Here is a 26,932-nt window from a genome sequence, read left to right as displayed (position 1 = left end):
TTACATGATTTTCAGATTTTTTTCAACACAGCAGAACAGGTAGCCTTGAGCATAAGATAATCTTGCAAGAAAAAAAGGGTTATGGAGAAGTCTCACCTCTGCACTTCTCTGACATCCACACACTCATTGAAGTTCAGAGATTCCAGTTTGAGAATGAATTTCCAAAATGAAACATCATTTCTCAGATCCCAAACAAAATCAAACTCATGCTAGTGCCAATTTAGGATTTCTGCTCCAGACAGGAGCCTTCCTTTTGACTTCTCTATATCTGGAGCAGTGTAGTTTTTGTAGAGACTAAACCTGGGAGTTAAATTCATGGCTGCAATTTCAGTGTCTGCTGTAAGACTTCATAGTAGCTGAGTTCTCCATCTGACACCATCAACACCTCCTGTCTGTCACAGGGGCCAAAGCAGACCTCAGTTGTTGTCTCCAGCATTTCTGGGCTGTTGAAGTATCTTAATGGAGATTCTTGTCTCTTGCCTTGAGTGTGTGCCAGCCATGCAAAGATACTGGAATTGCTGTAGTTTTAGTGAAACAGGATGTGCTAGGTGCCTTGCCTTTTTAACATCAGTCTTATTGGTGTGTTTTTACAAGAATATTTTTTAGAATGGTGGCACTTTAAATAATCTTAACATTTGTTTGAGAGTCACTACAGAAGCAGAAATCAGAAACTACAAAATGTAGTCAAAATCCAAACCATAAATCAAAGGTTTTTATATCCCTTGCCAAGTATAAATTCATAGAGATACTGCATGACTTGCATCTTTCTTCTGAAAAATACTTCTATAAACTGTTAATATAATTCACAATACTGTCCATTATCTTCTTTCCAGATAAAAAGGAAAAAATCCCATAGCCAAAAAAGGCTAAAATTCCATGGAAGGCATTCTCCCAATGATACCAGGTCACTTGAACACCATTTTCCTCTAGTCTCTTCTTGTATAACAGACCATCATCCCTCAACACATCAAACTCACAGGTCGCAATGTAGGACTCAGGGAGCTGGCAAATAATGGAATCTTCAGCTAATAGTGGGGAAAATGTTATTTCTAAAATTTCTTTGACAGCTTCATGGACTTCAGGTTTATATGATGCAGGTTTTAGTGGTACATAGCCTCTAACCTTAAACTCATCAGGAACAAGGTCAGCACTTACCCATTTTTTATACTGTTGTCTCATACAATCAGGAACGTGGCAGTTTTGTAGAACATCTTTCCAAAATGTGGGTTTTTTGTTAAGGTAACGAAAACAGAAGTAGACGATCATTTTCCGCGTCAACATGGGGACAAAAGCGTTCTGCTGGTAGGAGGGCAATTGGAAATCCAGCCCCTGGAGTCCTGGGTAAAGCAGGACCTGAGCACGAACTTTTGGCAGATCTTCATCATTCAGCAGCATTTGGCAAATAACTGTAGCAAAATTTGCCCCACAGCTGTCACCACTAATGATGATGAGACCAGGATCCACGTGATACTCTTCTAAATTCCTCATGAAGTACAAGGTGGCATTGAGACAGTCAAAATATTGCCCTGGGTAGGGATGTTCAGGAGCCAGACGGTACCTGAAATGTCACAGACTGTGGTTATTGTCAGTGGAGTTACAAACATTCAATTTGTGCTGTTTGCAGTTGCTGTGGTAGTTAGCAGACTTTTTTTCTTAACTTTAAAGATGATATTTGGGTTTAACTAATACAGATTCAAAGGCCAAACTAATGATGCTACAGCTATTTTAGAATACTTTGCCTATAAACACATTTCTAAATTAAATGAAAGGTTTAAGTGAAAAATAGGGGTGTGATCTGAAAGAGTAAATATTTTCAGCATATTTTTCAGAAGAGTTTCAACTGAGAGCTGTATATTCTCTGACAAAACAGCACTTACCCAACAGACACAACCACTGAGTTGCACTTTTTGGCCATATAGCGGCATACTCTTTCATAGGATCCTAGAGAGAAAGTTTAACAGAAATGATGATTTGAAAATCAAATATCCTTTTGAAATGAAAATACAGATCCCTGATCATGTGCTACGTGGAAGGCACTGCAAGATGAGAATGATAGGAACTCATGCTGTGGAATCTGGTCTTTACACAGTTTCATTTGGTCAGTGGCTCTCAGGGCATCACACAAGCACGTAAGGATGGTGATACTGGGGAAACCCAGAAATCTCTCTGGTGTGGTCTCACATCTCACTTGGTGGTCAACAGAAGGTGTCTAAGGAGAGTGTAAGCTGAGGACAAACAGGAATAAGGAGCATACAGGAATTTGAGGTTCAGGGTGCTCCTTTGAGACAGAAGCTATCTTTAAACCTAATGCCCTTGATTAGCATTTCTTCTGTGAATTACCCAAACCACTTGTTAAGCCCATGAATTTAACCCTAACCATAACAGCTTTGTGCAAGGAGGAGTTCTCTCACATGCTTAAAAAAGTGTGAAGAGCCATTTCTAGTTGCTCCTTTTGTACCTGGCATTCACTGCTTCCACACTGGTGGAATTCTTGTGCTGTAAGAAATGGTGGATAAATCCTTCCCTGTTTAACTTCTCTTGCTTCTCATGATTTTGTAATCACTTTGTGTACATGTGTTTATGCACCTTTTGCAGCCTGAAGAGTCATAATTCATTCACATATTCTCTGCACAGAAGCCCTTTTCTCACCTAGGCTTTCCAGTACTGCTTTATCATTTCTGAGGAGTGGGAAGCAGGACTATAAGCACTATACTGTATTTAGATACACCATGGATTTATTACAGTGGCATGAAAAAGTTTCCTATTTTTTTCTTTCCTACTAATAATGCTAGCAATTTGTTTGCTTTTTGACTGCTACTGTGCACTATGTCAACAATTTCAGGCAACTTTCTACCATATCCCAAGAGCTCCTTCCTGCTCCTGCTTGGAGTCCCTTGCTCCATTTATAAGGTCAGAATGCTCTGTTCATCTGTTTGACTTCTCTGCATGCCATTTCTCCTGTCATTTTATTGTCTGATCCTCTGCTGTCATAAAGACATTCTGCAGTTTTTCAACCATCAGAGGATTTACTACCACATCACCTTGCACCATCTTTTCTGTTTGAATAAATTGATTGAATAAATTGATTAGCACTGCTCCCAGTATAGATCTCCCTATGGGAATCTCACAGGAACTTCCCATAACCCATCTTTTTTCTGTCTTTCCATCAGCTGTAATCCAAATGAAAGACTTTCCCTCTTGTGTCATGGGTGTGTAGCCTCTTTAGGAGACTCTTCTGGAAATCAAAGTGGGTTTTAGCAACTCAGTCTCCTTTATTCATCTATTTGCTGACTTAAAAAACTTAAATTGATGAAACTGATAAAGAGTGGGTTTAGATTAGATATTAGGAAGAAATTCTTCCCTGTGAGGGTTGTGAGGCCCTGGCACAGGTTGCCCAGAGCAGCTGTGGCTGCCCTGTCCCTGGAAATGTTCAAGGCCAGGTAGGACAGGGCTTGGAGCAATCTGGAATAGCAGAAGGTGTCCCTGCCCATGGTGGGGACTTGGAATGAGAATGAGACTTAAGTTCCCTTCCACCCTTCCCTATTCAACGATTCTAGGATTTGTGAAGCATGACATCCCTTTGAGGAATAAGCCATTATTATCTGTCCACTGATTCTTTTCAGTGTGCCATCTGCTAATTTGCTGGTTGCAGACTTCAGGCTTCCTAGGCTGGAGATTCCCAAATGCCTTCTGAAAGCTTGTCATCATGTTGTTTTCCTGTTATCAAACACCAAAAGGAATTGAAGCCAAAGGTCAGGTCCCACTCTCATGGCTGTTACATCAAGCCATGCCACGTGAACAGGGACTCACTGTGCAACTTGGGGTGTGTTTTTTCCTTCTAGTGAGAGGAATTCACCTGTCACTTGGATCACAGAGTGCCTGCCATCTCTGGAGTGCTCACTGCCACCCAGACTAGCTCTAGACATGAGTCTGGCACTCCCCCCAGGCTCCTGTGCCCTGAGTGCAGCAGGGTAGGTTATCTGTGCAGAGGGGAACCCATGGCACAGGAGTTATGTTGTGATTCCAGGAAATTCAAACCTGCCCAGTGTAGTGCAGACCTACCCTTTGAAACAGTAAAGGATTCAAACCCCTCAAATTGCACTGCCTGACCCCTGGAATGAAGTTCAGATTTCCATGTGAGGGGCCTTGGCTTGCAGAGAAGGCACTCAGAGCTTTATCTGCTCAGAAGGGGATCCAGAGCACTCAGGGAGCTGAGCTCCCAGCTGCTGAGACAAGGGTTATCTCCCTTTCTGGAAAAGAAATCAAGTGTCCTCTGCCATGTCACTACAAAAATCAAACTTCCCCAAATTGCTCCTTCATTATTTATATTTTCCTTCATTTGGATTCCTTGTTTTCATGAATGGGAATTTATTTACATTTTTAAAAATTTATTTAAATCCTTCCTTGGACCCATATTATATTTTTTATGTAAGATAGGATAGTCTTAGTAGAGCAGCATCCCTCACTGAGAGCAGCATGAGGGATTTCTGGATTTCCTGCCCAAAGGAAGCAGAGATGGGACTCCCTTTAACACGAGACTGTTCATTCCACAAATACTTTCCAGTTTGCACTGAGCAAAGACTGATGACACTGGGAAGGACAGGGCAGACATTGACTGACACGTGCCTGAAGGCAAAAATGTAAAAGTTTGGATTTGACTTGAAAAATAAAACTTGCCCATTTCTTACTAATGCTCCCAAATGTGCCAGCTCCTCCATGAAAATAGAGAATTCCTCTTCTTTTGCCAGTGGTGGGTGGGTTTTTGGGCTGGTAAATCCTCAAGGGTACCTCATCTACTGTGAGGTCTTTGATAAGCAGCTTGGAATCTCTCCATGGAGGTATCCCATTGAGCGCTGCTCGCAGTATGGTTAAATCATTGCAGATCCCCAGCTTCTCCAAAATCTTTCCCTGTTGAAAAGAAAGAATTTGGAAGAAGAGGAGTAATGTTGGCTTGTTTCTGAACAGACAGCATCATTCTATGTGCATGCAGTTCAATATGTACAGGATACATCTAGGTGTTTGGTTTAAATTTTCATATGAAACAGTTTCCCAGCATAAAGTGGTTGCAGTTTGAAAAAATCTAAAGAAGATTTTAAGATTAGTCATATTAATTTTATGACTTAATTTACCATGTTTTGCATTCATATATCAATGCTTACAGGCTTCAGGAGCATGAATTGCTTTTTTCTTTTTTTTTCCCCTTAAGTAAGACATTTTCCTCCTGCTCCCAAATATCCTACCTAAGCAAAAGTGAAATCCCCAGGTTAAGAAATTTAACTTACCATGACCATGGTTGTGATCAGCAAGGAGTGGAAAAAACGAAGCTTTAGAGGTTGCTCAATTCCAGGTGGGAGTTCTAAGTTGAAAAAATCACATAATACAATCCCCCAAAACAGTGCTGGTATTAAAACAGGAGAAATAAAAAACATTGCTATAATTGCTAAAGTTGTAAAAATGGATGCCATTTCACTTCAAAACAGGAGTGAGTGCTATAAAACTGGGTTAAGCCCTGTTTTCAAGTGCATCTAAGGTGTCTTCACAGAAGACTGAGTGCTCAGTCCATATGCAGAAATTAAATGTTTATTAATGTTGCAATGCAATGTAATGCAATTTTCTCCACCCTTCTTTTGCTAATGATACTATTCACAACACTTGAATGCTTGTACCCTTTACAAAAGGTGGGATTCAAACTGTATGGAAGTGATTAATACATTGAGCTTTTCCCTAATAAGGAGAAATAATTATTCAGAGGGGCCTTGATTTGAAAATGGTCTTTTTGGTTTGTAGTGGATTCATTTTGGATGGATATTCCTGTTGCAGTGTTAAATTTTAGTGATGTGGAGCTACTTGCATTTGTCATCAAAGCATATATACACTTCTTTGAGAAGAAAAACACTCAAATCCACATTTTTTTATAAACTCTGTTTCATAGGGGAATACACTGACACTTTCATGCTTTAATTTTTGTTTAAATAAGAGTGTATTTGCTCTGTGTTTAAAAAATGTACACAAAGGTCTCTTCAGACACTTGAGGGTATGTTTGTAGATTGAAGACACTGTTGTTTCTGGTAAAAGCTTTAAAGCAATTTTCCCTCACTGTAATTCTTGTTTGCAGTTCAGTGTAGAGGTATTATTATGAATAAATATGTATTGGTGAGGGATTGGGAACAGTTGGTGGCAGTTGTTTGGTGAAGTAATTTTCCTGGTTTGTGTTCTTCTTATTAGAATTATGTTTTCTACACAATTTAAAATTTACAATTGCCAAACATTTTGTGCCTTGGCTTTTAAAGTGGAATTCCAGTCTCAAAACTGAATTAGTCTTTAGTTTCATTAGCACAATATTTAAATGAAGGCAACACTGACAACTGATTTGCACAACATTGGCTTGTGAAGGGAAGGACGTGTGGGATGAAGCAACGTCATAAATTTGTGCCAGGGTTTGTGAAACAGGGAGATCATTAGAGCCTTTTCTGGGCTCAGATTGGCTGCTTTGGAGCCTTTCCCTTCCACAGAGCACAAATTAAGGATGCCAGCAGTTCAAATGTTAGACTGTAGAGTACTGAAGCCAAACCCAGATGCTCATGGCCAGTGCTCAGCTTGTCCTAAGCTCAGCAGATGTTCTCCACAGGGCTCTGCAGCACAGCTGGGGCAGCCCAGTGGTGTTTGTGGTTATAAGTTGTAGAAATGTTTCCCTGTAGAGGGATATTATAGCCCAGCCTGTGGGGATTTGGCTTTGCTTTGCCATATATTCCTGTAAGAACAGCACAGTTTAACTAAGTGCTTATTTCTGATGTCTGTGCCATCAGTCAAAATGTCCTGAAATAATTTCTCACATGGATATCACCTCTGAATCTCGTATTTCAGCATTCTTGATGATTTCTTATCTTTGAGTCCTCAGAGGAGGCAATTTCTGTGCTTTCTAAAGAACCTTTAATCCAGAATAAAAAATTCTTAAAGGTACTTAGTACTTCAGTGGCAGTAAATGAAACTTTTAAAGGTGATCAAAGGCAATTAAACACCTGCTATTATGTGATCAGATTATGAAAGGCTTATACCAAAGAGCACATGTCTGTCTGCTGTTACCTCTATGAGCTCTTGCTGACACTGTTTTGACACAAGACTTCTTCAATTCAGTGAGTCAGTAATTAATCAGCTTTAATCAAAACCAAAACACCTCACACATACCACCTCTGTTTTGAAACCTTGATGGACCTGATAGAGTAGGAGGAAAATTGCTTTACTGTCTTTCTTTTTATTTAAAAATAAATTTACAAAGGGGCAGTTTGGAGTTTTTTGTTCATTTGCTTTTTGTTGTTAGGCCCTGGCAGTTATCTACAGAATCTCATGACAATCTGAACGAAAATCTTTCACTTCTGCTTTACAGCCTTTCTGTTGTTTAAGAAATGTTGGTGAATCAATGTTTCAAAATATTATCCTAATGTTTAATGTTTTAGTTTGTTATACTGTTAGAGCATACTCAGCAAGTGAACTTAGAGCATGTTCCAGCTCTGTGCTCTTTGCACCTCCAGTCCTCCTTGTCCTGTTACCTCAATGTCCAAGTTTTTCCAGAATCAAGCAAATCCCATGGTCTGAGAGCTGCTTGGTCCTTTTGGGGATGATTATGTTGACAATTGTGTGATGATGCTTGGTGCCTTATATTCTATATATTTCATCTATTTCCAGTCTGGCCAGCCATTTCTGTACCCACAGGATGGGTAGGAATATCTGTGGTCAGTGTCAGATTCTCAAGTTGTTACAAAACAATCAGTGAGGTTTTCAGGGGGGGTTTTTTCCCAGTTCTTTTTGAGGTGGTAAATATCAAAAGAATGTTTTTATTTCATTTGAATCCACTGCATGAAATGAGTACCTTGTATCTTCCCAAACAAAAAGGCTTCTTCTCTATCTGGCAGTAGAGAAGTAATTCTTTAAATGCTGGGTGTTTGATGTGTGTTGCTACAGCTATTTTTGTTTTTCAGCAAACTCATCTCCAAACCCTAATTTCCACAGAGTCTTTACCTATTGATGAGAACAGGCTTGCACTAACTAAAGGTTGATGAGATTCCACTAAACCAGAAAAAATGAACACAGTGTGGAGTTTGACATTGCAATGAGAGCTATGAGCCTCATGTGGTTCTTTATTGTTATAAAACAGCTACTCAGAGCTCACAAAATGATTCCTTATTCATTGAACTTGGTGTTGCTGGAGTTTAATTGGTTAATTAGTGCTTGATGAGCACAGAATTGACAATAGTTGGGGAAATGCTTCCCAGCTTCTCATCAGCAAGCCTGCATTTATGCATTCTAAAATTCATTCTCTTCTGGATTTTTCAGCATATTTCTAATAGTTATAGTGATGGTGGGAAGGGGAAGTGCAATAACAATACCTACCCAAAGAAATGTGGTCTTTGCAGGTTTTCCCAAGGCTCAGCTTTGTGGATTTTCTAAAGCTTCACACATAGCTTTGTAGGCTGAGAATGGGTAAAACTCATCAACTTCCCCTTAATTACCAGTGCAAGAGGCAGGAGCTGACAAACCCAACTCTATGCAAGGCAGGAGCACTCAGGGGAGGTGGTGCCAGTGAATTCTGTGACTGTCCTGAGTTATTGGTGTTCTTGTGAAGCCTCTCTAAAGCATTACAACACGTTTCACTTGTGATTGCAGGCTGTTCCCACCACTGCTAACCTGGAGTCAGTTGGCTATTGCAGAGTTTCTCTGTGTAACACAGGAAATCCTATGATGAGTAACTAAAGCATTGTGAAGTAGTCAGCTGTGATGACTGAGGTATTGATCCTAGCAGATATAGCCAGGAAGCAGAAAACAGGAAAAAATAAGATATTATAAAGGAAATTTAAACCCAGAAATAATAGCTTCTGATAGAGTTCTTTATTTTTTTAATATTAATTTCAAAGTGAAACACTCTGGTAAATATAATTTGATTTGCTTTTTAAAATGATTCTTATTTTCTCTAGGTAATTTAGCAGAACAATTAAAATCTGTAGAATACTTTAACTGACTTTGTTTTTACCACTTTGAGCATGGGAAGAACTTGCCATACTTCAGTTCACATTCCTTCATTTCACATCATGTAAACAACTGACTGAAGGCACCTCAGAGCTTTTCATACTTGTAAGCCTGAGTCTCCTGATGTGTGAGATGGATTTAATATGCCCTTCACAGTGACAATAAGAAGCATTAAGAAATTACAGCTTAGTACATGCTGTGCCATACTGGTTTTTAAAGGTGCTGTGCATTTGCTTCATCTGCCTCTGTATTTAGGCTGCCTCCCACCTACCTTTCAGTGTCCTCCCTTCTTGTTATCTCCATCTCCCCACCCAAATAAGTAGCTAGTTCCTGTATGCTTTGCTCTTACAACAGAAAGACACCTTGCACTTGGCATAAATCTCTATTTTAGCCTTTTCTTTCTTCCTTCTCTTCTTTGAAGTCTGTCCCTTCCAAATGATTCCTAGGTTAAACAGCTGCTAACAAATTCTGGAGTAAAAAGCTGTACTGTATTTAAAAAAAAATAAAAGATGAATGTTATGTATTAGGATTCAGTGATGAAAATTCATATTTTTTGTTGTGCAGTTCAGAGCAGGCACATTTTTGAAATGCTTATTCAGCTGGAGGGTTTTGTAGAGCAGCACTGGGAGATGTGGATGGATTGTTGGGTGTCTGTGTCTCTGTTGCTGTGCAGTTCTGCTCCTCAGAGTGAATGAATTCTGCTCCACACATATGGATTCCAAAAAGCTGCTCTGGAGCATCCACTTGGGATTTCACGGCAGGTCATCACATCAAAATGAATCTTATTAAATCAGAAGTTGCTTGAATGTAAATATAACAACTTCAACTGCCCTTCTTTTCCCATGGCCAGGTTTTTCTGAGTTTCAGTATTCCAGATATTCAGGTTAGCAGTGTCTGCACTCTCACAGGAATCAGCAAACCCAGTGAATAACTGAGACAAGGAGGACAGCAATAAAAACAGCCAGAGTTTGCAGGATTCTGCCTGAGCAGCACAGAGAATGGGTATCATAGGCAGAGAACAGTGTTAAATAACATCATTTATAAATAATAGAGCTAGTAAATTTGGAATGTTTTCTAATTTCCTGTTTATTTTAAAAATGCTATGGTATGTGAGTTGTAGCTAGTGTGGTATAAAGAGGTGATGTGAAGACAGCAAAGCAGAGGATAATTAAAGCTGTAAACTTCTGTAATACACCACTCCAAACTTGACTGGTTAGAACAGGTAACCTAAAGTTTTTATGGCTTAATAGGTGCTCTGTTATTAAACAGAAAGCTTCAGGCTATGAAGGCATAGGAACAAGTTCAATAAAATATTGAAATCAAACCACAGTTTGACCTTTGGTAATGTGTTTCAGGTACTCTCATTGTGTGCCCAGGGCACCAAGAGGTTTTCCAGGTTATTCCAGACTCAGCTGGTGCTGACATCTGCTGATGGAATGATGCAGGGCACTTTGCTTTCCCTTCCTTCGTTTCCTTCAGCATCTTCCTGTCACACAGAGCAGCTCAAAGAGTGTCAGGCCCTCCCAGCTGCACTGAGCTTCCCAGCATCTCCCTGGTTTGCAGGTTTCAACAATCTGCTCCTGGATCCTTTTATGTGTGTTACAGTGCTCATGGGCAAACTCTAGAGACCAGTTAAAGAAATGTGGCTCACACCCACGTTCTCTGGGGTCAATGCCCCTGGATGGACCAGCCTCACCCACACCCTGCTCCTGTCTGGAGGGCAGCCTGGGCTCAGTGCAAACTCTGGAGGGAATCATCACCTCAGGCACCTCACCCTCCTCCCTTGGGGAAGGAACCAGTGGGTTTTGTCATGATGGGAAGGAACTGCCCCAGCTAAGAAAACTTACTTGTCAATATTGTATTTTCCTAAGTTCTTCATAGGCAAAACCTCATCAATGACCCAGGAGCTCTCTGGGTTAAAAAAAAAAAAAAATCTGTATTATCTTCATCATGTGGTCCTTGGGGTGTAACACCCATGAGAGGTTTGACAACTGTCAGCCTTTGTGTTAGTCTGACTTGTTGTATATTTGAATGTCAGGAATGCAGAGCTCTATCACTTCATGGACAAACTGTCACTGGTGTCATGTGAGCATCCATGGCACAGGGTGGAAAACAGGCAGCATTCAACAAAGTGCATTCAACAGCACAACAACAGCAGCATTCAACAGTGTGCATTCAACAGCACAACAGCAGCATTCAACAGTGTTAGTGTGTGCCTAGAAATCAGGACAGCACTGGAGAAGATTTTCTGAGCTTTATGCTTATTTGCATGGTATTCATTCAGAGATGCCCTATGGAGATCCCTTAAAATTTCCCCTTTTTCCTGACTACTATGTGAGTGTAACTAAATGTAATTCATATTGTTCTGGCAGGCTTTGCTCATGTGCTGAGTGTAAATAGCCATGCAGAGCATGGCAGGAAAGCCCTTCCCTTGGTTTTGGGATGTCTTTTTGGATCATGTGCCTTACAAAACTGTCTGCAGTTGCTTTTGGTTATTTGAAATAGTTGAAATGAGCCAGTGGGGGGCAGAAAACACATAGAGTAGCATCAGATCCAGAGAGTATTCTTTGAAAATTATAGAGCTAGAAATATCTGTGACAAGAACAGTGGTAATTTCAGTGTTCCAGGTGTTCATTTAAGCAAAGACAGTCAGAAGTTTTGACTGTCAGTAAAACTGCAGCCTTGCCCTGGTTTTGATTCTTCATGGAAATGCATCCTGCCTCCAAGTAGAACTTAGAACTTGCTGAAGAATTTAAGACAATAGAGTCTAGTGACATGATAAGTTATTTTAATTCAGGACTTAAGATCATAACAAAACCTGAAACAATGACACTGTTCTACAATTACACATTCACCTCAGAATGGTGTAAGTAAAACATTTACTGACATTTCTGGCAATACTTGAGGTCATTTCTGAGAAAATAGCTTTACATTTTTGTAATGCCATTTTATTTTGTATTGGTTTCCTTGCTCATTCATCTCTTATTGTAAGCAGTTGAAGATTGACCTGAACTTAGATTTTTTTTTTTTTTAATTTTCTCAATCATTGTCCTTTCTCCCCAATGGCACTTGACACTGTCCCTCAAAGGGAGAATCCTTCCTACATCAGACAGTGCTGGCCTACATTTGTAAAGGAACTGATATTACTTTATATTCCCATGTATCTATTATCTATAGATAAAATGTATATGCATTTTTTAAAATAGATGTTGTTTTCTTTAACCAATACTTGTTATAACATCTGTAGTTCCAGGTCTGCCCTTTCTTCCTCTTCTTCTCTTCCCCTTCTTTCTTTTCTGTCTATTTTTACATTTTTCCTGCTACATTCAGTTCTTTTAAAGCTTGTCTCAAACTGAGCTCTCACCAGATACAGGCTTTCTTAAGTCTTTGACCATATTCTTTATATTCTGATGCTATAAATTAACACCCTGTTACCTGCCCCAGGTTGTTTTCAAATGTGGTTTGAGTTCTGATAGTACCAGAACTTTACTGAACCAGACCCCACTGCAAACCCCATGCTATAAGGATGAGATCTTTAATGGCTGCAAGAGAGAACTGAAGAGCTGGCAGAGGAAAGAAATGTAATTTCACCTGATTTTGTCTCTCCTGAGAGAAAATTAAGCAAAAGCCATCATGCAATCAATTTAGTGAGTAAAAAGAAGACAGATGCAATGCAGAAATTTAAGGTGATGATTTAAGGAAAGGAAAATTGCGGATTTTAAAAAATAAGTTTGTAAGCAAAAAGAGATAGGAATCAGGAAAAGAAAGCAAGAAATGGAATTTTACATCAGTCTTAGAAAATTCACTATCTTTTGCAGGCCTTTAGCTCCAGACTGGAATCCCACCCTCTTACCAAACAGCCCAAAGTACACTGCTCCGTGGAACCCCTCTTGCAGATGGCACCAGGTCACTTTTACACCATGGTCCTCCAATCTTTTCTTGTACAGCAGTCCATCATCCCTGAGCACATCATATTCACAGGTCAAAATGAAAGTCTCAGGCAGCTGAGCAATCACACTGTCTTCGGCCAACAGCGGTGAAAAAACAGGGTCAAACATGGGCTCAACCAGGTCACAGACTGCTTTTGAGGGCAGATATCTTGGACTTGGTTTGTAACCCCTTGCTTTAAACTCATGAGGGATGTAGTCAGGGCTCACCCACTTCTGATATTTCAGTCTCCGCTCTTCTGAAACGTGGCAGCCTTTAAACATATCCTCCATGAGGCCCAAGTCCAGACCAATGTACTTCAAGCCAAGAACAAGGGTTCGTTCCTTTAGCAAAATGGGCACTCCATCATTCTGCTGGTAAGAAGGCAAATTTAAGTCCACACACTGCAGGAAAGGATATATTAGGATTTGTGCTCTCAGCTTTGGGAGGTCTCTTCTGTTCACCAGCGCTTGGGCAACGGCGGCAGTGAGCGTCCCTCCGCTGCTGTCTCCGCAGATGACAACGCGGGCAGGGTCGACTCCATGCTCCTGTGCAGTCCTCAGAAAGTGGATGGTAGCAGTGAGACAGTCCTCAAACTGGGCTGGAAATGGGTGCTCAGGAGCCAAACGGTACCTAAACAGGAGGGAAAGGGTTTTGGCACAGCCATTTCTAGTGAATGGGCCCAATGGAATCCTGCCTTTCATTTATTTCTCTCAAAAGACAGGAAAAAGACTCTGTGATTATAATTGCAGCAGTTGAATTCCTCCAAATTAGTATTAATGGAATAATTGATGGAATAATACTAATGGAATAATAATTGATGTATTAATTGCTACAGTTCACGATTGGGAGAGTCAGTACACTGTTCTACCTTTGCAAAATACTTCTTTACATATCTTGTAAGTGACTGAAGGCACATGAGAGTTGTTTTGGAATTAGCTGGCAAGGCAGGTGTGTCAATCAATTATCATTAATTCCAGTTAGAAAATGAACGTTTAGCAACAAATTGTTAGAGAACATGAGCATAGAAAATATGAGCATAAAAAATCAATAATGAAAATCTGAAAGGTTTTCAAGTGTTCTGGAAGCTGAATTCTTTAAACAGAATCAATGAGTTATTGGTCCTTCAAGTATTTTAGGATATAAACAGCAATTACTGCAATTGTCATCAACTCTTTGCCTGAACTTTTAGACACTGTTTCTTTTTTAAAAGTATTACAGCTCCTCAGAGAAATGTTTTAATGGTCATCTCAAGGTTGACTACAAGTTAAATGTGGATTTCCTGCTTCCATTTCTTCATGCAAATGCATCATGCCTGGAAGTATAACTTTCTGAAGAATTTAAGACAGTAGAGTCAAGGGTATAGATTTCTTTTGAGGGTGGATATGTCAAGCTTGGTTTGTAACCTCTTGTTTTAAACTCATGAGGTTCTTGTATTTTTCAGAACTTCTAAAATGAGTATTTGGTGTTCTGGGCAACAGTGCTTTCAAGAGAAACAGCCTGAGGTGGTTTGAATATGGTTCTAGAAAACAAAAACATCCTCATGTCTTAGTGCTGGCTACAAATTATAAAATTACTGTAATGGATTTCATTGGGAAATGAACAGTTGGGGATTAGTTGACTAATTCCTCCTGAGAGGAATTAGTGCTGGTGAAAGGATCATTAAGGGTAGGCACTGAATGTACATCACAAGGAGTTTGTCTGCAGCAAAGGCTGGCAAACCTAGGTCAGAGTGCCTGGCTGGGTCCCCTTACCCAACAGACACCACCACGGAATTGCTCTTCCTGCAGAAATGCCGACACTTCCTTTCGTGGGTCCCTACAAAACAGAAAAGTTCACTGGGATTGTACTTGCTTTAAAAATAAATGGAATGAAAATATTCTGGAAATCTTCTCTCTCTCGTGTAGCTAATGCTGCACAACATGAGTGGCATGGTTGATCTGGGCATGGCTCACCATTTCCTTACAGCTGGGAGAACCTTCTGGCTGGTAGGAAACTTAGAATTTAAACCAACACATTGCTTTGGTCCCCTCTTTGAAAACTTACAGGCAGCACCACTGCTGCCACTTTTAAAGTGATTTTGAAAGGGAAAAATTGAAAAAAAAAACAAAACACAACAAAAATTCTGCTAAATCCAGTACAAGAATATTTCTTGTGCATGAGGCAGCATCTCATTTCTTTCCCATTCAAATTCCAAAATGTGTTTTTTCCTTGTTTTTCCACTATAAAGACGCTCAGCACAATACACACATATAAGCTTGCACACACTTGTGAACAAAAAATGGTTGCTCTAAATAAGAAATAAAATTCTAATGAGATTTAAATTTTTCTCATAAGCATAAAGACAAAGAAAATAGATGTTAAAAATTATTAGAGACTATTCTAGATATGCAATGTATATAAAGACAATTTAACATGATGCCTAGCAGTTATAGCTGACATTATCGATGTTACTTACGGATGCTTCCAAACCGGCCAACTCCTCCATGAAAATAAAGAATTCCCCTTCTTAGGTTGTTGTTTGATGTTTTTAGCTGGTAAATTCTCACTTTAACCCTTTCAAACCTTAAGTCCTTGATAAGAAGACGTGTATCCTTTAGTACTGGTATTATCTCCGTTGCAACCCTGAGGACATGGGCCTCTGAGGTTACACCTACTTTGTCCAAAAATGTTGCCTGGTGATAAAAGAAACCACAAGAGATTAAATTAGTGTAAGTTTCTACCTAACCTGGAGATTGATAATGAAGATTTTTTAACTCCACGGTCAATTCAGTAGGAAAACAATCAAATTATCGATAGTAGATAAAAGGTGTCAAATACTTCACCTTGTCAGGTGTTTCAGCAGCCATGTGCCTGAACAAAATACAGAGAGAGTAGTCACAGTATTTTAAACTTTAGCTTTGGATGAAGAAACATAGCCAAAACTTTTGCTTCCCAAACTCACACTGTGTTTAAACTTGCAGGAAAAAAAAAATCTATAGCGTCTACCACATCTTTGTCCTCCTGACCAAGAAGAGCTTTGAACCCAGGCTTGATCCTCTCACAGCTCACTGATTCTTACTTAAACACTTGGGCTCAGGTCCTTCTGTCACTGTGGGCTCATCTACTCCATTGCATGGCTTTAAGCTGTTTCACTTGTAGCCTGCTCAAGATGAAAAATATGAGGCAGTATCACTGTACTTCCACTATACTGGATTCAGTTTTGCACTACTTCCACAGCAGACATCTCTAGTGGGTAATTCAGTTTGCTGTGCTGTCATTATTCATGCATATGTATTTCAATGAGAATTATACATATAAAGGTCTGCACTGCATAGATCTTAAAAACCTGCCCTTGTGGTTTTCACCTCAAATTTCACAGACCTCATGTGGCTCAGTAATGTGATCCTGTTAAATTTGGTGTAGGTGTCCTATTTTAGGTCATCTGCAGAGCTGATCCCATACACAGGAAGAATTGTCTTGTGGCAAAGTCAGTCTCATACAGATTCCTTCTGTAGAGCTCCTGGTCCGTATCCATGGGAAAATAACTTTACTTATTTATTCTTCAATTTCCCTCTGGTACTTTCTTTCCTCACACCAATAATTTTGTAACAGTAAAGGTTAAACCTGCAATTAGCTATATCTGCATGGAATATGGAGATCATCTTTGTCTTGAAAATACTGAAAAAAGGAGTCCTGGGAGACCTCACCAACCCCAGTGTTTTGGTGTTGCCTTTTGTCCCAGCTGAACACTGGAGATACTTGTACACTTTAATTTTCCATGCAGTTTTGACTTCATGGCTTGTCAGCCCTTGAAAGAATTTGGCACAAGTAATTTGCCCAACAGCCATAGCAGGAGTTGCTACATGAGTTGAACTCTACTTGCATTTAAACTTTGCTTTAACCCTCCATTAATGTCCTTATCTCTCTGCTCCTTTCAGGCAGAGTGTGGCAGTGCTTGTGCTTGCCCTCTCACTGGCCAGCAGAAAGGATGCAAAACTGTAAGATCAGAAGTTTAAAATTACAGTTAAAAAGCAGTGTTGAGGGCTGGGTGTGGCACCAGAGACAGTGAGTCACCTTCTTGGGAGCTCACTGACTTCAAACAAAACTTACTGAGCAATGGGGCAGGTAAAGAAAGGAAGAATTAACAACATTAGAACAAGGAATTCAAGTGAAATGTAAGCCAAGCCAAAGAGACTGAACAGGTTTTCTTCACAATTTAAACAACTAAAAGAAGCTTAGTCTAGGTATCACAGAAGGGTTTTTTAAATGACTGGGGCAACAGTTAATTCAGGACAGGATGACTGATGAAGCAGAAAAACAAGTGCATGTCATGTTTTAGTTTTGAAAAGAAACAAGGATGAAAAGCGAGGAAGGATCAAAAATGTGCCAAAAACAATGACACAGAAAGTCACTTTAGGTATTATGTGTACTGTCTCAAAGAAGAAAGTTGTTCAGGCATATTGAAAGGCAAATGATGATGAATGTGGCAGCTCTCTGCAGATGCCTCAGGAGGAGGATGACAGGGTTGCAGGAGAGAGCTGAGATCACAGACATCATTTAGCTGCTGACTCTGTAAGCAAGCACGGTGTCATACAGAGCAGAAATTCCATATACAGAGGGCAAGTTACCTCCCAGTGCCTTGAGGCAGCAGGCATGAAAAGCTAAAACACAGACCTTCACAAAAAACTGGGAATTGCACAGTCTGCTCAATTTTATTTTCCACAAATACTGCCTTTGGTGCTGTATTGCAAAGAGGGGAGTCTGTTATGCCCAGCACAGCTGAAGGAATCTGGACCTAATCAGTCCAGTTGCATATTTGCAACTTATTTAAACATTGATTTTAAAAAACATCACCAAACCATTATCCCTCCAGCAGAAATAGAATTAAAAACTCAAGCTTTAATTAAGTTTTACTTACCAGACCAAGGCCAAAGTTCACGAAGTAATGAAGAACATAAAGCTTTTGGCGCTCACTGATTCCATGAGGAATTTCTGCTTTGGGGTGTTCATAATAGAAAGCCATTGCCACAATCCCAGTCAAAACAGCCAGAAAAATGGCCAGGAGAAGTTCCATCTTGCTGTGCTGGTAGGAGCCTGAGAAGGAACCAGCTGTGGTCTCCTGCCCCTTTTTCAGACTTTTGGATTTCTGCAGGTAAAGGCACAGGATTAGCTGTTCCTGTCATGGCTCCTAATCCACTTTTTAAAAGGCCAATAGGAAGATGAAAACATGTGGTAACCCAACCATGCAATTAGACAGGAACAATTAGTCGTGGGAGAGGCTTGCATAAGGGGTTTCACATTTGCAGGAACAAGGCTGTGCCCATCACAGCAGAGCTGTGACTTGATGATCATTGTAGTGGCAGTTTCTGGGAAGACAAAAACTTGTTCTGTCTCTCTGGTTTTTGGTTACAGGCAAGGTTTTATTATTTGTGAGTTCCTGCACAGCATTTCTTGGTAATCATCTTCCAAGCTGCTCAGATTCTTGCTTTGTTGTGCCTTACTTTTTCAGACTTTCATTTTAATCAAGGCTCAGTGTCACAGACATGTTTCATCACCTGTGATGGCAGATTTTGGATGCCTCTGCCATTGCACCTTTGAGTCCAGTGGAGTCAGAGGCAGCTGCAGCCTGGTCTGAGAACTGTTCTTGCCTCATCCTCCTCAATGTCTCTTCTTCTGCAGCAGATTTTTGTCTGGCTTTTTATGTGCCTCTTGACAGTGCTGCAGTCTCTGTCTTCCAGGAAGATACTCTGTACAGATGTCATTCCAGGTAGAAATATGATTCCAACTGATAAAAACTAGACTTGAACTTCATGGTGTCAGGGCCAGTAGCACTGACTAGACATCAGCAGCCCATTCTTTTCTGTGCTCAGCTCTAGGATCTTCCTCTGGAGCTATATTTTTCCATACACAAATAATTAGTGATAAGATTCAACCTGAAACAAAAAATATCTGTAAAGGACAGCTCATGTGATGTCACCTTTGAGAACAGTGTTTTTAGCAGTCTGCTTAGCCTGTGAGGGCAGCCCATTCTCATTCTGAAAAATCACAGTGTGGGTAAAATAAGTGTGTAATTTTTTTTCTTAAATACCAATAAAAAATATAAGGGATGAGCTGACCTTGAATTGTAGAATAAAATGAAACTAAAGACAGAGAACCCCAGGCTTTAGCATACACAGTCCATGACCTGCAAAGGAAATGGCTCAGACTTGACACCAGACTTCAGAAACTGTTTAGAATAAGCAGGTTGGAGGTTCATTTCTGAGTCTGGTGTTACACTTTCTGAGAAGCAGCTGATTCCATGTTCTGCTCTCTCTGTTTCTTCCAAACTGTTTCTTTATTTTATCCAACAACTCTTTGTGGATTTTCATTTCCCAATGTCCTTGTGCCTCTCCCTCCCTTGCCAGAAGGTTGTTAATATTCTAAGTGTAAAATCAGGTTATTTTTCTTTATCCTTCTGGATAATGGCATTTGATTTCCATCTCGATAAGGGATTTAGGTGAAAGGCATATTGCCTGGCAATTGGGACACTCTTGGGAAATGGCAGTACACAAAGGGTTCAGCTTTCTCACAAATCAGGCAGAGCATTGGGAAATATTGTTGTGCAAAACACAACTGCAGCTCCCTTCTTCAGCATTTAATCGTGCAAGTAATTAATTAGCCTATGCTAAACTCTGCTGTCCCAGTGGGTGAGGTGTGGCCTAAGCACACCTACCAGATTTGGCCCTTCTGGGGACTTAAGAATGCTCTTGACACCTGTGACAGATCCTTTGTACTGCAATTCTTACCACCTATGGTTCTTCTGTGATCTAAATCTTTTTGGTGCCAATTCACCCACAGCTGGGAGGTCCTGGACTCATTTGGGCACATTGACAAGGTCTGGACTTCACAGCACCCCCAGGGGCTCCCCAAAAAGGCTTGATGTGCTGGAAGCTGTCAAAGAAACAAACTAGTTGGTTTCTGACATAATAATGTGCTTTTCCCCCTTGGACATTCCTGGTACAGAGTAGTGCTTAATGCTGTGTAAACTTAATCTCAGCAATTCACGAGTTGGAGGCCCAGGATGGAGAAAACCATTCCCTACATGGTCTTTCAAATAAATGCTCTCTCTAGTTTCTGATAATTTTTGACCTTGTCTCTGCTCCTGTGAGATAAAGCAGGGGATGGACCAGGCCAAGCCCTATTTTCTCCTACCAGAGACTTCCCTTCTTATTAATTTCCAGTGAAAAGCTCAATGTCTGGGCCTGAAATCTTGTCATTCCCTGCTCTTTTTCTGTGATATGGGTGCACATGCAAGGAGAAATACTGAGCCAGGTGTAGCAGATGTAAAATATTCCCTGCCTTTGGATCATGGTGCTTGATTAGCTGGCACCAGAACTCACTGTGAATGGAAGGCTGCACTGGGCTACTGGGAAACATTCCAGAGAAAGTGCTGTGTGACCCCAGAAGCTGCTTTTGGGTTCTGCAGAGCATGAGAACCCTCTGGTGCTGGAAACCTGAACAAGAGCTGGGCTTGCCAGTGCTCACTCTCTGGCTGCATAATTCCTTGAGGAGTGACTTTGGTGTCCAAAGTTCTGTAGGTGGCATTGTACTTGATTTTTTTTTTTTTTTAATTTGTACAGGAAAATATCATGCTTTGGGGATGTCCTGGATTGCCAAGCAAATTGTATTCTGTTTGCCATCTGGATGGCAGTTGTCTTCTGTTCGGTGGGCAGTTTTCCTTATCTCTTCCACAACCAGGGAGGCCCCTGCTGATTACAGGGATTGAATGTCCCTGCATGGCTGATAAGAGCTACAGCATCCCACTGGGAGATGTGAGCCCAGGGGGAGGAGCCAAGCATTCCTACCTGGATATAATCTGAGATTCTGGAACACCAGCACGGCTTCTCCACTGGATTTCCCAGAGGAGCAGCAGCTGCCTCTGCCCCTGGATCTCCAGAGGCAGACTGCACCTTCTCCAGGATCCCTGCTCCAGCAGAACCACCCCTGGCACTGCAGGAGGGCTGAGCCACAATTCCAATGGCCCTGCTGCAGCACCCTGACCCACAGGGTGTCAGGCTGTGCTCTGACTCTGGCACTGTTGGTTTGGTTCACTGCATTGTTTATTTATCCTTGTTATTTTCTACCCTATTAAAGAACTGTTATTCCCTGCTCCCATATTTTTGCCTGAGAGCCCCTTAATTTAAAATTTATAGCAATTCAGAGGGGATTCACATTTTCCATTTCAGAGGAGGCTCCTGCCTTCCTTAGCACACACCTGTCTTTCCAAACCAAGACAGGAGGACTATAAGAATGTCTTCAAACGTTCTGTCTTAGCAATGCAAGACACATAGATCTGTAATTAATTAAATTAATTATAATAAAGTACAGGAAGTTCCATAGAGACAGTTAGATCATGTGATTTCTCAAGGTTTAGAAAATCTGGGAGTCATGATTAAACAAAGAATACATTATTTCAGCATCTGCTGTTCTCTGCTTACCCATCTGCACTCAATGGTTATAGCCCATAATTAAAGAGAACTGTGTGATCAAGAGAACTAATAATGCTGCTGACATACTATAAAGCTAAATTTGTTTTTATTTGTAGTAAATTAAAGACCAATGGATAAAGAACCATGGAAAAATCTCAGGAGTAGATCAGTGTCAAGTTTGGACATTGACCCATAAATGAGGCATAATTCCAGAGACTGATAAAGGAGAGAAAAGTATTGAGTAGCTGAACTGACAAGGAGTACAGTGCTGCATTGAACTGTGTGTAAAATGGCATGAGATCGTCTGTGACCATCTCATAACTTACAAAATACAAAGTGGAACTGTACAGGCCTCCTCAGTTCTGGCACTTGCCAACCTTCTCCAACTTCTCCAATATCATTACACTTCTTGCAACACTTTTACAGCAGCTACAGACTGTTGGCACAGCTTCAGCTACTAATGTGTGAGCTGGTAACCCAAGCTTTGTCTTTGGAACCAAAGCAGATCCTGAAGTCCTCAAAGAGTGGAACATTTGCAGCTATCCCATTATTTACCCCTGGAAGCATTTCTTTGCTCGAAGAGCAAATTGCCTGCAACAGGGAAAATGAAACAAATAAACTCTGTATTGTGTCAACAGAGCATGAAGAAATATAAATTCATTTTGCTGAGAGGGACTGGAGAATGAGAAGCTTCGAGTAGTGACTTGTTGCTGCAGAGGTGTGAAGCAGCTCACCTGTCACCAGCATTCATTAACACAGTGACAACATGGAACATTAAGCCCACAGTCTTCTTCCTACTCACAGTTTGCCTGGCAGGGAGTAGACATGTACTAACCTCCTCCCACAGTCACGTGTGCGTGGATTTTAAAAAGGCAAGGTGGTTGCACAACAATTCAACATTTTACAATTACTAAGCATTGTATGCCCAGCTATTTTGCTATGCAATGGCAATTATTTTTGGCATCTGTGTTTAGCAAGGGTGGATCTCTCCTAACAAGCAACATAACAATTACAGCAAGATAACATTTGACCTCAGATTTTTCTTTGGCTTTGGATATCCACAGAAATTATTTGGCAGGTTCAATGCTATTTACATCCTTTCTCCCCAAAAGCTGAATACAATCAAATGCTGCTCTGAATGGAACTTTATAGAATATAGTCTAGAGGATATTCAGTTATTTTTGAGCAGTTCTCCCTCACTTCATCTCTGTTGCAGTCTCAGATGCCTCCTGGTACCCATCTCACACACCAGGTACCAACCTGCCTGTCCCCATTTCCCTTTAAAATCAGGTTTGTAAGTACACCCAATTCCTTCCTTCAGATTTTAAACATAAATTCAAAGCTATTGTTTGTCTGTACAGACACTCTGATGGTGATTACTGCTCATCCCTGAAGTAGGGAAGGAATCTCCACTCTCCAGAGGTATTGCCACACTGATTCTGGAGGCACCAGGTGTGCATGCATGTGCACATAGCTAATTACTCAGACATTGCAGAGGTTTTTAATTTACACATTTAGAATATTTTTTGTTGCAATGAGTTTTTATTCTTTGACATAAGAAGAGAACAAAAATTCTTATAATTCAAGAAGAGACCATCAAAGCAAGCTTACAAAAAACCTCAAAATATCACGTTCCTAGGTCATAGGAAGTAAAAATCAGAATTCAGCAGACCATGTTAATGTCATCAGTTCTTGCCTTGATTTTAATGGGCAAATAGCTAGTAAATCCTTAATTGAATAATTTAATTGAATCACACTCTTTCTAAATACCAGTGCACCATATGCAAGAAAATTATTCAATAGCCTTTTATAAAGTCTACAACATGGTTCATTATAGTATTTGATGATGGGAAAGAGAAAATACCATATCCAAAAAATCCCAATGCAGCGTGAAAGCCGTTTTCCACGTGGTGCCAGGTCACACGTACGTTGTTGTCCTCCAAACGTTTCTTGTACAACAGCCCTTCATCCCTGAGCACATCATGCTCACAGGTGACAATACAGGTGTCAGGGAGACCACAAACAACAGCATCCTCTGCCAGCAGAGGGGAGATCCAGGGCTCAAACAGCTCCTGCACTTCTTCATGGACTTGAGGTAAGAACAAAGTGGGGAGTGGTGGTTTATAGCCCAGTTTAAACTCGTCTGGAATAAGATCTGGATTGATCCATTTCCTATATTTCAAATTTATACTCTCAGGAACATGAGAACCAGCCAGAATTGGTTCCTTCAGGGAGCAATCCTTATTCAGGTATTTGAGAATAAAATGCACTGTGTGCTCCCGGGGCAGGAAGGCAACGGCAGCATTTTTCTGGTGAGATGGCAGATTGAAGTTCAGCGCTTGGAGAAATGGATAGATCAGCACCTGGGCACGAATCTTGGGGATGTCTGTCCTGTGCCCCAGTTCTTGGCAAACAGTGGCAGTGAAGGAGGCCCCTACACTGTCCCCACAAACAATAATCCGAGCGGGGTCCACCCCATAGGTGTCTGCAGTCCTCAGGAAGTGCACGGTGGCGCTGAGACATTCCAGAGTCTGGGCTGGATACGTGTGCTCAGGTGCTAAATGATACCTGAGAGGGAGAAAAAGCAGCTGGTGTGACACATTCTGAGTGTCTCATCTGAGATACATCCCCTGCAAAAACTCCCCCAAACCAATATTAATTACACCATTAATTATATCTAGTTTAATGTTTTTATGTGCTGAAGCAAACCAGAACAACTTTTCCTCCCTTTCCTTCTCAAAACCAATTCCTCCCAATTTAATAAAATCCCTCAATAGTAAAGCTTTTCATGGAAAAATTTGTTGAAAATTAAGGTTTCTTTATACCATCATGTATTTTCCATAATCAAAACATCTTTGTAGGAAACAGTGGTCCACGGTGGTTTTAAAAAATACTAAATTTTAGACTTATTTACTCTTTAAAATCATTCCAGATGATTTTAAATTAAAATATGTAATATATTTTAATGTATTAAATATACATTAAAATATTAAAATCTGATATTTGGCTTATTCTCAAACAAAGGTAATGATTTCTGTGGTGATGGTGATGCACAATGACCAAACCTGTAACTCTAACCCTGGCTCAGGTATTTCCATTGCCATTCCATGGCACGTGCTTGCTCCCACATAACAGCACTGTGGGGAAGACAGCACTAGAGCTCAGTTTCTTATCTTATATTCAAAGAAATATAAGTTCAGGGGTGTGTGGGAGGCAGGGGGAAAGCAGCAGAGTTCTCTAATTTTGGGATTAGCACTGGTTGAATTTCACTTACCCAACAGACACAACCACTGAATCAGATTTTCTGGCCATGTACCGGCATATTCTTTCATAACCTCCTGAAGCACAAATGTTGTTGATGCAATTAACATCTTAGAAAACTTCAGTCAATATCGTCCCTTGTATTTTTATGACATATTACCACAATGTCTTGTTGGCCCCTTGCCTATTTAGTGAGCACCCAGATTTTCTTTAGGATAAAAATAATCTAGACTTTTGGTCATCAGGACTTGCTGTATAATTCATAGATTTAGACAGATCATTGATTTGTGTGGAAAAATAAGGCATTATTATGATTTTTACTATTAGAAAATGGGCAGTTTTGAACTGAGAGAGGATAGAATTTGTTTCCATGTAAGGAACATATTTTTATTATGAGGGTGGTGAGGCCCTGGCACAGGTTGCCTGGAGAAGCTGGGGCTGTCCCACCCCTGAAAGTGTCCAAGGCCAGGATTGACAGGGCTTGGAGCAACCTGGGATAGTGAAAGATATCCCTGCCCATGGCAGGAGGTGGAAGAAGATTGTATTTAAGGTCATTTCCACCCAAAGCATTTTATGATCCTAATGGTTCCATGATAAAGAGTGCTATATCCCCCCCCGAAAAAAATTTCAATACTAAACAAATGCAGATTAGAGAGTTAAAAAAATTAAAAATAAGCACTAAGTGCTTTCTATCTCCAGTCTCTCAAACTAAGCTTCAGTCACATCTTAGGGTCAGGAGCTTTTAAAAACAGGCAGTTAAAAAAGCTAAATAGTCACATTTTCTCTTTCAGTTCCTTACTGATGCTTCCGAAAATGCCACATCCTCCATGGATGAAGACAACTCCTCTCCGTTTGCTGGCAGATGGTTCTCTTGGGAGGTAAATCCTTATGGGTACCCCATCAAAATGCAGATCTTTAATGAAGAGCTGGGAATCCCACCATGCTGGGAGTCCATCCGTGATCAGCCTGATAATTGTGTGCTCCTTGATGATACCCAAGTGGTTTAAATTCTTTGCCTAGATAGATAAAACAGGAAAAATGAGAAATTATTGTAGGGAATACAAGTCTTCCCACTTTGTAAAGGCCACAAGCTACTTTTTCCTACACTGTCTTTAGCATAATTGGGTTGGTTATTTTCTAGTTTTTAGGATTCCCACAAATAACTGTCTTTGGGATTTTGGTTAAGAAGATGAAAATTTACATCTCTGTTATTGTGGGAAGAATGCTGTAACACTTGTTCCATTAAATGTGTTATGTAAATACCTTCTAGTTCCTGTGATCTGGATTTACCACAAGTAAGAACAGGCATTTGCTCAGGTGTGGAAGCTGGGAGGCCTGAGGCTCCTTCCCTAATGAGTGAATAGAAGGAGGCATTTCTTGGGGATGGTTCCAATTCTGGGTGTGTTAAATCATCCTCTGGAGGTGTCTGCTCATCTCCATGGCAAACTGCACTTCAGATGCCTCAGTTAAAATATTTAAGGTTAGGTGAGATGAAAATGTCCCTCTCATGACAGGATTATCATGCTGGGGGAAAAATCACAGGCCAGTCTGTGGGTTAGACTGGCTGACTTAACAGTGCTGGGTCACCTCCCTCCATGGGGTCGGTGAGAACAAGCTGTAAGAAAACCATTGTGTCTGTGATCATTACTGATGGCTGCTGGCCCAAGGGAGGAACTGTGAAAATGGTTCTGAACCTTATCTCCTCCTCCATTAGTGAAACCACTGCCTTCCCCAGGATCTCACAGCTATTCCTACACAACCCTGCAGTCAGTTTTTATATCTAATCAGCAAAAAACCTCAAATATTCTGAAGACAAGGAAGGTTTGTTAAATGGCCTTATCCAAGGCCAGTTGACTGCTGATAATTAAGAGAGTCTAAAGATCACACTGCAATCCTCCTTTGAACACGTTGTAATGGATGTATTTCCTGCTGGAACAACATTTCCCCTTCTATTACATAGTGACTTAAATGCCCTTCTGGACTACTGCAATTCATTTTTCTGTAATGATGATAGTCATCACAACCCATTTACAAATTGTATTGTTGTTCTTTTCTAAGCTACAGAAGTCTCTTTATCAATTCCTTAAAAACTGGAGATGAGCTCTGCTTGTGTAAATTGAATTTTTCAACCTGTGTATGACAGATGCTTTCTTCCTAATAATCTAAACCAGTCTGCAGTAAACAAGTTGGGCGAGGAGTAATAAATCACCATGAGGCATGGAAGAGGGAAAAAATCAGTTAGAAACAAAGATGGGAAGCCAGAGATTACCTGG

General features: G+C 40.5%; 2 protein-coding genes across 2 annotated transcripts in view; both read right to left on the bottom strand.

The window, feature by feature from the left end:
- The window catches only part of LOC311162187 (arylacetamide deacetylase-like 4), a gene marked incomplete at its 3' end in the record, with an annotated part of 31,420 nt that extends 5,888 nt beyond the window's left edge, over window positions 1-25,532 (bottom strand). Inside the window, exons 1-3 of the mRNA XM_084220394.1 lie at window positions 25,459-25,532; window positions 24,673-24,736; window positions 12,867-13,581 (exon numbers count right to left, since the gene is read on the bottom strand). Coding sequence (XP_084076520.1) covers window positions 12,867-13,581; window positions 24,673-24,710 — 753 coding nt within the window. The 5' untranslated portion in view covers window positions 24,711-24,736; window positions 25,459-25,532. The remainder of the gene's footprint in view (window positions 1-12,866; window positions 13,582-24,672; window positions 24,737-25,458) is intronic.
- On the bottom strand, window positions 784-5,465 carry LOC311162047 (arylacetamide deacetylase-like 4; the record flags this gene model as incomplete). Its single annotated transcript, XM_084220164.1, has 4 exons — window positions 784-1,558; window positions 1,878-1,941; window positions 4,689-4,908; window positions 5,283-5,465. 4 exons carry the CDS (start codon window positions 5,463-5,465, stop codon window positions 784-786), a joined length of 1,242 nt encoding a protein of 413 aa, XP_084076290.1.
- Window positions 25,533-26,932: the final 1,400 nt, after the last annotated feature.

The sequence above is a fragment of the Fringilla coelebs genome, assembly GCF_963513975.1.
Source record: "Fringilla coelebs genome assembly, chromosome: 22".
Classification (NCBI taxonomy): Eukaryota; Metazoa; Chordata; class Aves; order Passeriformes; family Fringillidae; genus Fringilla; species Fringilla coelebs.
Note: the sequence above shows the minus strand (reverse complement) of the source record. Positions and strands in the feature narration are given on the sequence as shown.